The following is a 14873-nucleotide window of genomic DNA, read 5'->3' on the forward strand; positions in this document are numbered from 1 at the left end:
CTTCCTGTAGGTTAGTGACCACAACTGCACACAATACTCCAAATTAAGCCTTACCAATGTCTTATATAACTTCGCCGTAACATCCAGTCTCCTGAACTCAATGTGCCAAAATCTTTCTTAATGACCCTTAATATCTGCGACACCACTTTCAATGAATTATGGACCTGTATTCTCAAATCCCTTTGTTCTCCCTCACTCTTCAGTGCCCTATCCTTCACAACGTAAGACTTGCCCTGGTTGATCCTTCCAAAATGCAACACCTTGGACTTGTCTGCATTAAATTCCATCTGCCATTTTCCAGCCTATTTTTCCAACTGGTTCAGATCCCACTGCACCCCAGTCTTGGTATCATCCGCAAATTTGCTGATCCAGTTAACAACGTTATCATCCAGATTGTTGATGTAGATGACAAACAACAACAAACTGAGCACTAATCCTTGTGGCACTCCACTAGTCAAAGGCCTCCAGTCAAAGAGGCAACCATCCACTACCAATTGTTTTGCTTCTCCCATGAAGCCGATGCCTAATCCGGTTCTCTACCTCCTCCTGAATGCCAAGCAACAACCTTCTTGACCAGCCTCTCACGGGACTGTGTCAAATCCTTACTAGAGTCCATATAGACAATATCTACCGTCTTGTCTTCAAGTTACGTTCCCAGTAACTTCCTCGACAAACTAAAAGATTGGTTAGGCATGACCTACTAGATACAAAACCATACTAACTATTCTTAATCAGTTCATGTCTATCCAAATACTTATATATCCAGACCCTCAGAATACCTTCCAATAACTTTCCCACTACTGATGTCAGGCTCACCAGCCTATAGCTGCTTGGTTTATTTTCAGAGCCTTTCTGGAACAGCGGAACAACATTAACTATCCTCCAATCCTCTGGAGCCTCACCTGTGCAAAGGATATTTTAAATATCTCTGCTAGGGCCATGGCAATATCTGCACTTGCCTCCTGAGGGATTCAAGGGACAGTGAGGAAAGCTATCATGGCTTGCAGTGGGATTCAGATCCTGGGGATTTATCCACCCTGGTTTGCCTCAGCACAGCAAACACCACCTCCTCCATAATAGGGTGCATGAAGATGCCACTTTTCCCCACTTCTATAGACTCTTTGTCCATCTCCTGAGTAAACACAAATGCAAAAAAATTGCTTAAGATCTCCCCCATCTCTTTTGCCTCCACACATGGATTACTATTCTGATCTTCCAGAGGACCAATTTTGTCCCTTGCTATCTTTTTGCTCTTAACATATCAGTAGAATCTCTTAGGATTCTCCTTCACCTCATCTGCTAGGACAACATTATGCCTTCATCTAGCCCTCCTAATTTCTTTAAGTGTTGGAATACTGAGCTGCCAGTCCTGCCCCTCCTGCCCCTCCTGCAACTAGGTCTCACTAATAGCTACCATATCATAATTCTAGGTGTTGATCTATGCCCTGAACTCATCTGCCTTTCCTATGATTCTTCTTGCATTGAAATATACGCAGCTCAGGACATACGTCGCACCATGCTCAATCTTTTGGTGCCTACTTTGCCTGAGGTCTTAACGTATGTCTCCAAAACCTCTCTACTAACTGTTCTGTCACTCTGGTTCCCATCTCCTGCAACTCTTGTTTAAACCCCACCGTGCAGCACTTGAACTCACTTTGCAGAACCTTGACACTCCTCTTACCTATGTCATTGGTACCTACATGGACCACGACCTCTGGCTGCTCACCCTCACACTTAAGAATGCTGAAGACTTGATCTGAGATGTCCCAGACCTTGGCACCTGGAGGCAACATACCATCTGAGAATCTTGTTCTCATCCACAGAACCTCCATTCTGTTTCCCCAACTAAGAAATTCCCTGTCACCACAGCTCACCTCTTCTCCCCCCTTACCTTCTTGGTCACAGAGTGAGACTCAGTACTCAAGACTGTGTCTTTCCTCTGATAGGTCATCTTCCCCCGCCCTCCAGACGGTATCCAAAGTAGTATATCTGTTGTTGAGGGGGAAAGCCACAGGGGTACTCTGCACTGGCTGTTTAAATCCTTTCCCCTTCCTGACTCTCACCTAGTTTCCTGTGTCCTGCACCTTGGCTGTAACTACCTCTCTATATGTTCTATCTATCGCTCCCTTGGCCTCCCGAATGATCCGGTGTTCCATCCAGTTCCAGCTTCAAGTCCTTAATGCTGAGTGTTAGAAGCTAAAGCTGGATGTACTTCTCGCAGTTGTAGTCATCAGGGACACTGGAGGTCTCCCTGCCTTCCCATACCTGCAAGAAGAGCATTCAACCATCCTGCCTGGCATCTCTACTGTTCTAACTGAGCAAATATAAAGAAGAAAGAACAATAAACTGTGGCATGGAGGGGTATTGGGGAGCTGTACCAGCAGCTTATCACTTTCTCTGAATCAAACTCTCCTTGCTAAAGCCGCAAAATCCCCACACTAATTCTGTCTACTCCAATGATAACAGCTGCTCCGCTTGTCCCTGCTTCCTTTTTGCCAATCAATCCCAAACACGGATTGGCCGCTGCTCAAAGCTCCAAACTGCTGCGAGTTGCTGCCTTTTCTACTCATTTGGTGAACCTGAGTGAACTATGTCTTCTGAGGCTTCCAATCTCTCCAATTGGGTGCTACTCAAAGAGAAGGATGTTGGAGGTTAATCAGCTCAGCCACAAATCATTACTGTAGGTGTTCTTAAGAGAAGTGACCTAGGCCCAACCATTTTCAGCTGCTTCATCAATTATCATACTTCCATCATAAAGTCAGGTGGGTGTGTTTGCACAATGTTCAATTCTATTTGCATTCCTTCAAAATGAAGCAGTGAATGCCTGCATGCAACAAGATCCAAGCAGCACTCAGATCTTACTGCACACAAGCTCAGGGTGGTAAGTGGCAAGTAACATGTATACCACAACAATGCCAAGCAATAACCATCTCTAACAAGATAGAATCTAACTACTTGCCTTGACATTCAAATCCAATACCATTATTGAGTCTATCCTTCAACATCTTAGGAGGTCACTAATGTTTGTAAACTCAGCTGGATTAGCCACATTAAAGACTATGACTACAAGAACAGGTCGGAGGCTAGGTTTCCTATGATTTGACTCGCCTTTTACCACCCCAAATTCTTGCTGACCTAAGACAGGACAAAAGACAGGAATTTGTTCTGTTGTCCTGGGAGCAAGAGACTCACCTTCCCCCAATGCCCATGATAAGAAGAATCCACTGCTCCAGAATAATCATTCTGCTATTCTAGTCTCCCCATCCTCTTTCCCTAGGACTGAAGCCTGTCTTGGTTTAGCTGATGGCTGTGTGTTGAGCTGTAGAATCAGGGAAGAGGAGAATGGGAATAAGTGTTTATATGAGTTGTCTGCTAGTGAACATGGTGGAGAGGAGAGTAAAGAGGTGAATGTTATGGCCTGGTTGTCATTGAGTGGTGGAGAGGAAGTAAATTGCAGGTACAATTATGTTTAAGAGACATTTAGGCAGAAACATGAAAAGGAACGACAAGCTCAAAGAGATGATTTGATTGGTCTGGATTAGTTGGGCTGAAGAGGCTGTTTCATGCTGTAAGACTCCAAGACTGAATATCATTCTGTGGATATATACACTGCAGGAGTTCACCTTTCAATGAAAGAACTCTTCATGGTGCATTTACAAGTTTTTTTTGAAAATTAGTGAATCATTTAAGGTAGAATCATTATGATGGAAGATTGTCCAAAGAAATTCTAGACATATTTAACCCTTCTAGGTGTTTGTCCCCTGCTTTATTTCAAATAGCTATTTTTGTTCAGCTATATTATTGTATGTATTATTTAAATTGGAGATATCTCATAAATGAAATAAAGTCATTTGGCCATCTATTTATTTTCTATATTTCACAATAAATATGCCTTTCAAACTCTTGCAAACTTGTATTAATCCCTTTCCTTATTTCTATCATTCTTTTTAAACTGTCATAACTTTTTTTCTGACAAAATAATGATCCAATTATTGCCATATATTGGAGCTGCAACCTTCCTGATGTCTTTCCACAGTTGATCTTTCTACAAGAAAATATATTTCTATCCATGATATGGATCACACTGGAGCAACAAAAAGCGAGCGAGCTGGAATTAGTAAACTGAAGCTTGAGATGATGCAGGTGAGCAGTCCATTTAACTGAAATGTGATCCATGTATTTATAAATATGCATTTAGAATAGCTATCATAGAATGATACATTGTCCAGTGTAGTTGGGGTGCACTGTACCTTTTAGTAGCACCCTGAAACTGAGTTGAGCTGACATTCAGCTACATTTCTTGTCCAGTAGCTCAAACTGCAGAATGCATGTGTCCATACTTAATGAACAGAATCAAACTGACTGCCACAAGTTACTCAAAGGCAGCTGTATCAAGATTCAGACAGCATCAGTGGAATGATTTTCAGCATGAATTGATGCTGCAGATTTTACAGTTAGAATATTATGCTTCATGGAGTAGATTGAAAAGTAAAGAATTGAATCTTAAAGCAGTTAAAGAAAGAAACTGGGAAATTTCCTGATGTCTTGATTCAAGGTTTCAACCTAAAATGTTGACAGTGCCTTCCCCCTACAGATGCTCAACCTGCTGAATTCCTCAGGCAGATTGTTTATTGCTCTGTGCCTTAGTACCTGTTTATTTTGTGTCTCAAAGTCAGGAAATTGCCACATGAATTGTTGTGATCTCCTTTGAGATCTTCAGCACTGGTACTTTGCTGAGATCTTCAAGATTAAAGTATATAATAATTTACTACATATTTGTGAATTTAGTATACATTTCTACCAGTTACCCCCTGAACAAGCAAAAATAATATTTGATCTGGACTATTCAAGTTTAAATTAATTTATACTGACAAGCAAACAATCTGACACTGAAATTTTACTTCTAAAAGTCTTGAATCTCATTCCTTTAGTTTGTCATTATTCCTGTAGATTTTAACCAAAATTTAAATTGTTTTAACTATTTTCTTTAGTCTCTCTCTTTCTTTTCATCTCATTTTTCTTTATCTTCCCTTCACTTTCTGTGTTTCATATTACAGTGAATTTTCTGTCTTGGATTCTACAAAATGCAGTTACCCCTGAACATGGCCATGGAGATTATGGGCAATTGACCTGAACCAATTAAGTGGAATTAAAATGACAGAATTACTTTGTACTCTGTGTACATTTTAATAATTTTTTCTTTTTTAATGTAGCCTCGTGAGGCAAAACCAGTATTTCCTGTCTAATTCTGCTCACCCTTGAAATGGTGGTTGTTAGCTATCTCATTGAACCTATACTGTCTTTTTAGTAAAGGTGCTTCCACACAGTTAATGAAAGAAGAGTTCAAAGGCTTAGATTAAGTTTTGACAAGGGAATTAGATTTGCTAAGTCAAGATGGTGTGTGAACTGGAGAGGAGCTTGCATTTGGTTTATTCCTTTGATTTATTAGAACTTACTAAAACTTGCTTGCTAAAGTTTACCTGCACTACCTAAAAAGAAAGGTTGCACCTCTTAAAGATGCATTGCAAGTTGGCCAGGATTTGGAAGATATACTAGAAGTGCAACTGACTGGGAAGCAGTGAAGAATAGCACAAGGTATAATGCATTGTTTTCAAACACAGGACCAGTTAATGGAATTTAAAGGCTGTGGAAAATGATAGCCCAGGAGGCCAGAACCATGATCTAAGCACAGTGCTGCAAAGGATTTGATGAGATTCCATAAATTAGATAAGTCTGTGCATCATTAAAAGGCATAATGTACCATTTGCAAGACTAGCATTAAAATGCTGCTCAATAATTCACATCCCAGAATCTCGTTTATAAGCAAGCACTTTCAGATGGAACTCTTTCCTAACATTTAGGCACAGCACCTCACCAACATATAGTTAACTTATCTACCTACATCACATCTGTATTGAGGTAGATCTGCTGCTAGCCATTTAATTATAAAACCGCATAGACTAGGTTACATATTGATACTCTCCTGTCAGGTGAAGGTGGTGCATAATTGGAGCATCCAGAAACAAAGCCCCAAGAGCTCAGGCATGCCTTCGTACCTTTATGGAGGAGACATTGTGGCCCATTGTGGCCCATTGTGGCCCAACTACACTCTCTTCTAATAGAAAATCATTCACTCTCACCACGTCATAGCACTTTTCATATTTTATCATTTTTTCATGTTTTTCTCATTTATGGCAATTTTTTCTCATTTATGACATAATTGGCAAGTCCAACATTGCTGTCATTACCAAATTGCACTTGAGAAGATACAGGTTAGCAGCTGCTTTGAACAGCTACAATTCTTCTCACAAAGATATTACCAAAAAGTTGATTGGTAGTGTTGTTACAAGATTTAGATCCAGTAAATCATGATACTTGTAGGGGATGTTGGATGGTCCAGTACTTCTGCTTTCATTGTCCTCCTGAATGTAGTGTTGCAGACTTGGGAAATTTTGTTTGATGGTCTTAGTGGTTCTGCCTGCCCTGGATTTTGTAGAAGAGACACACTGCAATAACCCCCTCCTAATGCCAAGGTGGTAATTTGATGACTGAAAGAAGTGCATAGAGGAATAGTTGAGTGAAATTCTGCAACTCATATTTCCAGCATTTGCTTTTCTTTATTTGTTGTCTTTGATGTTTAAGATTTGTACAGCTTATTGTTTAGGATACAGCCCTTGGGCAATTTTCCACATTGTTTAGTTGACACCAGTGTTGTAACTGGACTGGCATCAGAAGTGGCTAGTTCTGGAATGCCTGTCCGTTAATTAAAGCCAGGATTTTGTTTGGTCTCAGAACTGAACAAGTGGTACTTTTATAATTCCATAACATGGAGGCTGTTATTGAACAGAAATGGTTAGTTTTCATAATATTAAATGAATCCAGGGATTTTGGACCAGGCAGGAAAATAGCATTTGAGTTAGAAAAGCAACCAAGGTTTCCAATTTCTTGCATTCCTAGTGCTGTCTTTACTTAATTAGGGGAGGAGAAAGTAAAATTATTATAATGTGTTGGGGAGAAGAAGAAAACATAAAATACATATCAAGAGAACACTGTAGTTGATGGATGTTTTGGCAATTTGCTGCCAGTGGAATTGTGCTAACAATGACTGTGTTATTTGCTAATTGTAGCCTTTAAAGTGTTTAACTCAGAAATTGTTTACAGTCCGTTAAACTAATTTATCTGATTTTTCCCCCCATGTTTTTAGATGGATAAGCGTAGATTTTCTGCTGCTGTAACCAATATTGAGGTGACATATAACTCCAGCTACAAATAAATCTTCACAATTTTTCCATCCTTTTATTTTACTGACATACCTAATTATTTCTTTACAGAATGTTAAATCCTATACATTGTTTTGAGGTCACAGCTTAACAATCAGTTTAATGTTTTCATTTAAAATAACCAATATATGTATAACGGTAATCCTTTGGAGTCTTCTAATTGTTACTGCGTGCTTTGATTAATCACCATTTTATTTGGATTATTGCATGTACCCCAGAATAACAGATTTAACCTTAATCCTTTGTTTTAAATATTTTTTTCTAAACTGGTACTGTTTTCTGACAAAATCAAATAATGTACTTCCATATCCTCCACAAACTTCTCTCCCTATCTTAAACTAGGGACAAAGTTGGTACTTGTTCAGCAACTCTTCACATCATTGTGATTTAAAATCTGGGCTTAATTGATTTTAGGAGCTGAACATGTGCTTCATGACTTTTTTAAGCTATCTAAGTTGATATTGAGCTTCAAGGGAGTCAAAAATATTAATCCAACTGTTCTTGAGTCAATGGCAGAGAGAATTGTAATTTATTAATTATTTTTGTCAATTTTACCTCAATGGTGATATGGTTTTGACTGAAATAGTGTAGATCAAGCTTTATTCTAGAAAGGGAGTGTATAATGTAGACTGACACAGTGTAAGATTGAGCAAGATATTATTGCTCTATCTCAGTATGTCTTTCTTCTTCATTGTACCATGGAGACTATGGTACTACATCTTGGCCAAAATTTACTCCAGAAACAGTACGTTGAAATATTTTATCTGATCACATCTCATTGGACTTTATGGAAAACTCCTTTTGTAGAAATTGCCATGTTTTCTACTTTAATAGCGTGCTGTGTTTGTGACTCAAACACGTTGCCTTTGAAACATTGCAAAGATGAAAGAGGTGCTACCGTGTTGACTCATTTCTTTTATTTTTATAAGCTCACTAAATTAGTCCATGAAAATCTTCTTTCAGAACTTGATTCTGAGTAAATATTGGAAATAACCCACTGTTCAGAGAAACTTCCCAGGTATAAACTATTGAAAGGGCAAATTAATTTGCATTCTGATAACAATTTTTCATCATTGATATGTTCCAAAAAATTCACATCCAGTGAAATGGCATTTCAGCCTGCAGGATTAACCCTTTTCCCCTTTCCATGGAAGTCCTGATCATTTGCAGCATTCTCCATTTTTATTTGAGATTTTCAGGATAAGCAATATTTTGCTTTAATAATAAATGCTGGAAATGTGAAATAAAATGCATGGGAAATCAGAATAATGTTTATTATCACTGAAAAATGACATAAAATTTGTTGTTTTACAGCAATAGAACAGTGCAAAGACATAAAAATCTATAAATTACAAAATTATGTAGTGTGAATAGAAGATTGATGAGATGATAATGTTCATGGATCATTCACAATCCTGATGACAAAGTGGAAGAAGTTGGATCTGAATCGTTAAGTCGGGGTCTTCAGGCTCCTGTACCTTCTCCTGGCTGGTGGTAATGGGATGAAGCCATGTCCCAGACAGTGAGGGTCCTTAATAATTTATGCCACCTTGTTGAAGCACCGCCTCTTGAAGATGACTTCAGTGGGGAGGGTTGTGATGGAGTCTATAACCCTCTGCAACTTATTGTGATTCTTAATAGTGGAGGTTCCATAGCAGACTGTGATGCAATTAGACAGATTGTTCACCACTATCTATCTGTAGAAATTTCCTGATCTTCAGCGACATACTGAATCTCTTCAAACTCCTAACAAAGTAGGGCCACTGGCATGCATTCTTCATGACTGCATCAATGTTTTGGGTCTAGGCTATTTCCTCTGAGACGTTGATGCTCAGGAGTTTCAAACTCCTCACCTTTTTCACTGCTGACCCCTCAATGAATACTGGCGACTTTAGACTTCCCCTTCCTGAAGTCCACAATCAGTTTTGTATTCTTTCTTTTCTTTTTACAATATTTTTATTCAGAAGAAAAAACAAGATTAACAGAGTGCAACACATAGATACATCTCAACATAAATTGTATACATTTATATATTGTAATAAAATTGATCAAAATGTTATAGCATATCACATAATGGTATACCACTCTGTAATCAAAAATTTAAAGATAAGTCATACATCGTAAAATAAATTTTTTATATAAAATGTCAACCCCCTACCAATTACCAAAGAAAAAAGCTGATGGATGATAATGGATAATTAGAAAAAAAACATATTCGCTTAAGAAGAGAAGATAGAAATATACATAAAAGTCTGTGCACTGTTAAACTTTATAAATTGGAAAAGTAATTTAGGAAAGGTCCCCAGATATCATAAAAAGATTGTTTCGAATTTAAGACTGAGCAGCGGATCTTCTCTAAATTTAAATAAGACGTAATATCACGTAGCCATTGAAGATGTGTAGGAGGGGTAGACTCCTTCCATTTAAGCAAGATTGCTCTCCTTGCTAAAAGAGAGGTAAAAACTAAAACCTGTAGGTTAGGAGTATTTAAAGTTATATCTTCATTTGCAATAATACCATACAAGGCAGTAAGGGGATTTGGGTCAAATTGGACCCTAAAATGTTGTGAGAAGGTATGGAATACTTCCCGCCAAAACTTTTCAATTTTAGGGCAAAACCAAAACGTATGAATTAAAGAGGCATCAGCAGAGTTGCAATTATTACAAAGTGGAGAAACGTTTGGATAAAAACTGGACAGCTTCTGTTTAGAAATGTAAGCTCTATGAACCACTTTAAATTGTAGAAGAGAATGACGGGCACAGAAAGATGATTTATTAACTCGTTTAAGAATTTTATTCCATCTTTCATCTGAAATCTGACAATTTAGGTCATCCTGCCAAGCTTTTTTTATTTTATCTAAAAAGTCTTGTCTAGAATCAATCAACAAGTCATAGATACCAGTAATAGAAACATTAACAAAGTGTTTTAAATTTAAAAGATAAAAGCTTTTAGGTTTTACTATTGGGCTGCCAATATAAGGAATATTACTTTTTGGTCCTATTATATTTATCGTAAAGATTGCCCATCATGGGTCTCCTTAGAAGTTAATTCTGTAAAAAAAATTCCTCTATTGTCTCTCTTCTTGGATCATACTCTTCTTTTTCAGCAAATAAAACAACAGATAACATAATTGTTAAGCAAAGTTTAAGGATCTGGTCTCAATTTAGAAAATTTTTTGGTTTAGCGAATTTTTCATTATCATCTTCCATTCTCCTTAATTATTTTTTTTATCTCTTCCATGACTGACAAAGTCTTTAAAGATTGGGATGAACTAGGTATTAAGTGTTTTTGGGACCTGTTTATCTCAGGATCTCTTGCTTCATTTGACCAATTGTCAACTAAATTTGCACTGCCAAAAACACATTTTTACAGATACCTTCAAATGAGAGATTTCTTATGTTCCCAATTAACTACTTTTCCTATAGGTCCTGATAAAAAATTACTGGATGATCTTTTAAATTTAAAACCTTTTGTTAATGGTTCTAGTTTTGTATTCTTTCTGACACGGATTGTGAGGTTATTGTTGCAACATCATTCAACCAGCTGATGTATCTCACCCCTGTACACAACCTCATTCCCATCTGAGATTCTATCAATAACAGCAGTGTTATCAGTGAATCTATAGATGTTGTTTAAACTGTGCTGAGCCCCACAGTCACAAGTGTACAGAGTAGAGCCATGGGCTAAGCACGCATCCTTGAGGTGCACCTGTGTTGATTAAAGGTGAAGAGATGTTATTAGTGATCTGCCCTAACTCTTGTCTCTCAAGAAGGAAATCAAAGATCCAGATGCAGACGGTGGTATTGAGACCCAACTTTTGAAGTTTGGTTAGTAGCACTGAGAATGATGGTACTGAACACCGAGCTGCAATCAATTAAACGTTGTTTGTCTTGTGGTTTTCTAAATGCCAAAGCAGAGCTAATGAGATTGAGTCTACTCTAGGCCTGTTATGGTGATAGTGAATTGCTTCAGGTCCAGGTCCTTGCTCAGGCAGGAATTCATTCTAGCCAGAACCAACCTTTCAAAGACCTTCATTAGGGTAGATGTGAGTGTTGCTGGTTGATAGTCATTGAAGCAGCTCACCCTGCTCTTCTTGGGCATGGGAAACAGGCTGAAACCTCAGACTGCAGCAATGTGAGACTGTAAATGTCCTTGAACACTCCAGCCTGTTGATCAGCAAAGGTTTTCAGTACCCAGGCAGGTACTCCATTGGGGTATGTATGTAAAAAGTTAATGTTTTAAGTGGAACTTTACCCCAGTGGAATCCTGCTCAGTTACAAATTATGATTTCTCTTCCTGTAACATTTTAACCATGGATAGTAATACTGCATGATGTTTTTTAAAAAAAGAAATAATTTTTGTTATGAAAGTTTAACCTCAGTATTTGAGATCACTAACTTCCAACTTGCTTTGATAGGCCAGAAATCCATAAAATTGTATTGTTTACATGGTATGTTCATTAATCTAAATATTGTTATTTCTTGCTATTGTAGACTGGAACTTTGAAGCCAACTGGCAAATCTGATGAAAAAGAGGTGATGATTTCTGTTACTAATGTTGCAAATTTTGTCAATTGATTTATCAGAATTATGTTCTCATAATTTTTGACAAATACCATTGAACAATAACTGCTTTAACTATCTTGACCTCGGTCTGATTTTTCCATTACCTTAAGGAAAGGCTAGGTGAAAATGCACTCAAAATTTTAAACACCAGTTTGTGTGCTCCTGCAAGAGTTACTTTGCAAAATGAGGTATATAATTGATCTATACTGGATCTTATTTCAATGTGATTAGCTTAATTTAATGATTTAGACTTTGTTCTTTTAAGATAAAGGTGTTGAAACTGGCATCTAGTCTTCAATCCAGCTTTTTTACACTGAACATGAAAATTTCTGTGACCCATTGGAGATAGAGAATACTTTGAACTTCATGAATACATATTTCTCAATGAGTCATTTTGATACTCTATTCTGTCTTCATTGTACAAGAAGTGCACAATGAGATATCTTGGGTGTGCTTTTTTAGATCATATGCAATAAACTAGTCTATCAACTGTGTGGTCATAATGACCTCTTTCTGGAGCAGCAACTCTGATAATCTGGATGTTAGCCATTCTCCTAGGACTCAAATTTCAAGTGTTAATCATTCCAAAATATAAAGCAGAACTGTAGTTCCACTTTCCTGGAACTTGCATTGCGCCATTTCTATTTTATAGAAGTTTGACCTGGATGTATAATGCTCTGCAATATGAAACAGATCAATATAACTTCGATGCATCAACTTCATTCTCTCTGAAGATAAAGTGAAAAAAACATTGAGTGAAAATACAGGAACATATTTTCATTATATTGTAATACACAGAGAAATGCATTGTTTTCAGTATTAGTTAATTCAGTCTGTGGTTAGTCTTCATATAAGTAAAAATTTAGCATTTTGCTCTTTCCAACATCTATGATTAATCTGAATAACTATTCTGTTCTATAAGCCAAAGCAAAACAGTTTTCCTTGCAATCTCTTTAAGCAGATTGCCTGCTTGCTATTTTGGATTCTTATTTTCAGAATGTTTACACACATCAATTTCCTTCTCAAATTCCATAATCACAGACCAACAGATCAAAGGGCTTTGTTTCTCCAAGCCCAGTTCACAAACCATTTGTTTTTTCTTTAGCCTTTGGAAAAAGCAACTTCTAACATTCAACATTTGTAACATGTTTTGATGTTACTTTCCTTAAACTGCCAATTGTGCAGATTGATTTCAGGTTCCTATTTTTATTAATTTCCTTTCTCTAAATACTTTCTGCTGAAATATTAGCCTTTTAACTCCAGAAATGTGGCTAAAGCTTATTCCTCTTGGCCTGCATAACCTGAGCTGCTTTCAGGTTAAGATACTATTAAGAGTAAACACGAGGAAATCTGCAGATGCTGGAAGTTCAAACAACACACACAAAATGCTGGTGGAACACAGCAGGCCAGGCAGCATCTATAAGGAGAAGCACTGTCGACGTTTCGGGCCGAGACCCTTCATCAGGACTAACTGAAAGGAAAGATAGTAAGAGATTTGAAAGTAGTGGGGGGAGGGGGAAATGTGAAATGATAGGAGAAGACCGGAGGGGGTGGGATGAAGCTAAGAGCTGGAAAGGTGATTGGTGAAAGTGATACAGAGCTGGAGAAGGGAAAGGATCATGGGACGGGAGGCCTCGGGAGAAAGAAAAGGGGAGGAGGGGGAAGCACCAGAGGGAGATGGAGAAGGAGAAAATGGAGAGATTATATTGGTGAGACCCGACGCAGACTGGGAGACCATTTCGCTGAACACCTACGCTCGGTCCGCCAGAGAAAGCAGGATCTCCAGTGGCCACACATTTTAATTTCATGTCCCATTCCCATTCTGATATGTCTATCCATGGCTTCCTCTACTGTCAAAATTTGATCAACCATGTCAGAATGCCTCATGTTAATGTTACATTTGTTTTTATCCCAACATGTGCATGTACGTTGAGGAACCAATTATTTTCATGTGAATACCATGATTAGTTTACAGCCACATGATAGGTGGCTCCCTACTGCGTGATCAGTATAGCTGCTGTTCTGTCAGAAAGCAAGCTTTGTATCTGTACAGCTATATATTGTGCTTTCAAGGTTGATAATAGGTTGATAAATGCCCCGTAGACATTCAGTGGAGGAGATTTGAGGAATGGTTCTTACTCATGTCAAATGATTAATATATCTTCCATTAAACGTGCTCTCTATCAAAGCCACTTAGTTTTAGTAAATACCCATGCTAAGATGTTTAACAGATTGACATGGAGTTGGACAGCTGAATTTAGACAATTTTATATTTAAAATACATAAATATTTATGTGACATTGGTAGGTTAAAAGTTGCTGACAATTACAAATGTGTTTGCTCTTGCAGTAGTTGATTAAAAACCTACTATTGTCACAGATGAGCAAGTTTTTCAGCTAGTTATTTACATCACAATTTCATTGGCTACTGCTGCTTGAGATATCCAGTGTATGTGTGATTTGGACATGGATAACTTGAGCAAACTGATATTGTTTTCTCCTACCTTAAAATACAGTGGAAGATGCATTAATAGTGAATCAAATTATTTGTATATTACAGCAAACACTTAAAGTGCCTGATCCATGGCAAGATAGTGATTTTATAGACACACGTCAGGGACAATGGTTGCGGCGAAGGCGAATCGATGGTGCACTCAACAGAGTTCCTGTTGGTTTTTATCAACGAGTATGGAAAATTTTACAAAAGGTCAGTGTAGCCTTTGAGTGTTATTTGTATTTTCATGCAGTAAATGTTTCCTTTATGAAGCAAAATTCTATTATATAATTTTATCTCTAATTTGCAGTGTCAAGGATTGGCAATTGAAAATTATGTTCTCTGGTCATCTACAACTGAAGAGGTAAACCACTATATTATCTTTAATTTATCTAAGATTAAAATCTCAAACTTAAAGTGGTTCTTTGGTATTCTGCAACTGTAATATCATATCATTCTACTGGCCAGGAAACATCTTTGGAGAGGAAAACATATTTAACAAGACATGACATTAGGGGAAAAAATAATAAAAAGA

General features: G+C 37.6%; 1 protein-coding gene across 3 annotated transcripts in view; it reads left to right on the plus strand.

The window, feature by feature from the left end:
- Nucleotides 1–14873, plus strand: part of phka1a (phosphorylase kinase, alpha 1a (muscle)) — a 149099-nt gene that overhangs the window by 120962 nt on the left and 13264 nt on the right. For 2 of the 3 annotated variants that reach the window (XM_073058362.1, XM_073058364.1), the window contains 5 exons: nucleotides 4037–4143; nucleotides 7205–7246; nucleotides 11774–11815; nucleotides 14405–14551; nucleotides 14649–14702. In XM_073058362.1, the coding sequence (XP_072914463.1) occupies nucleotides 4037–4143; nucleotides 7205–7246; nucleotides 11774–11815; nucleotides 14405–14551; nucleotides 14649–14702 (392 nt within the window). The remainder of the gene's footprint in view (nucleotides 1–4036; nucleotides 4144–7204; nucleotides 7247–11773; nucleotides 11816–14404; nucleotides 14552–14648; nucleotides 14703–14873) is intronic. The other variant, XM_073058363.1, reaches the window with a different exon arrangement.

Source organism: Hemitrygon akajei, chromosome 10 (assembly GCF_048418815.1).
Source record: "Hemitrygon akajei chromosome 10, sHemAka1.3, whole genome shotgun sequence".
Lineage (NCBI taxonomy): Eukaryota > Metazoa > Chordata > Chondrichthyes > Myliobatiformes > Dasyatidae > Hemitrygon > Hemitrygon akajei.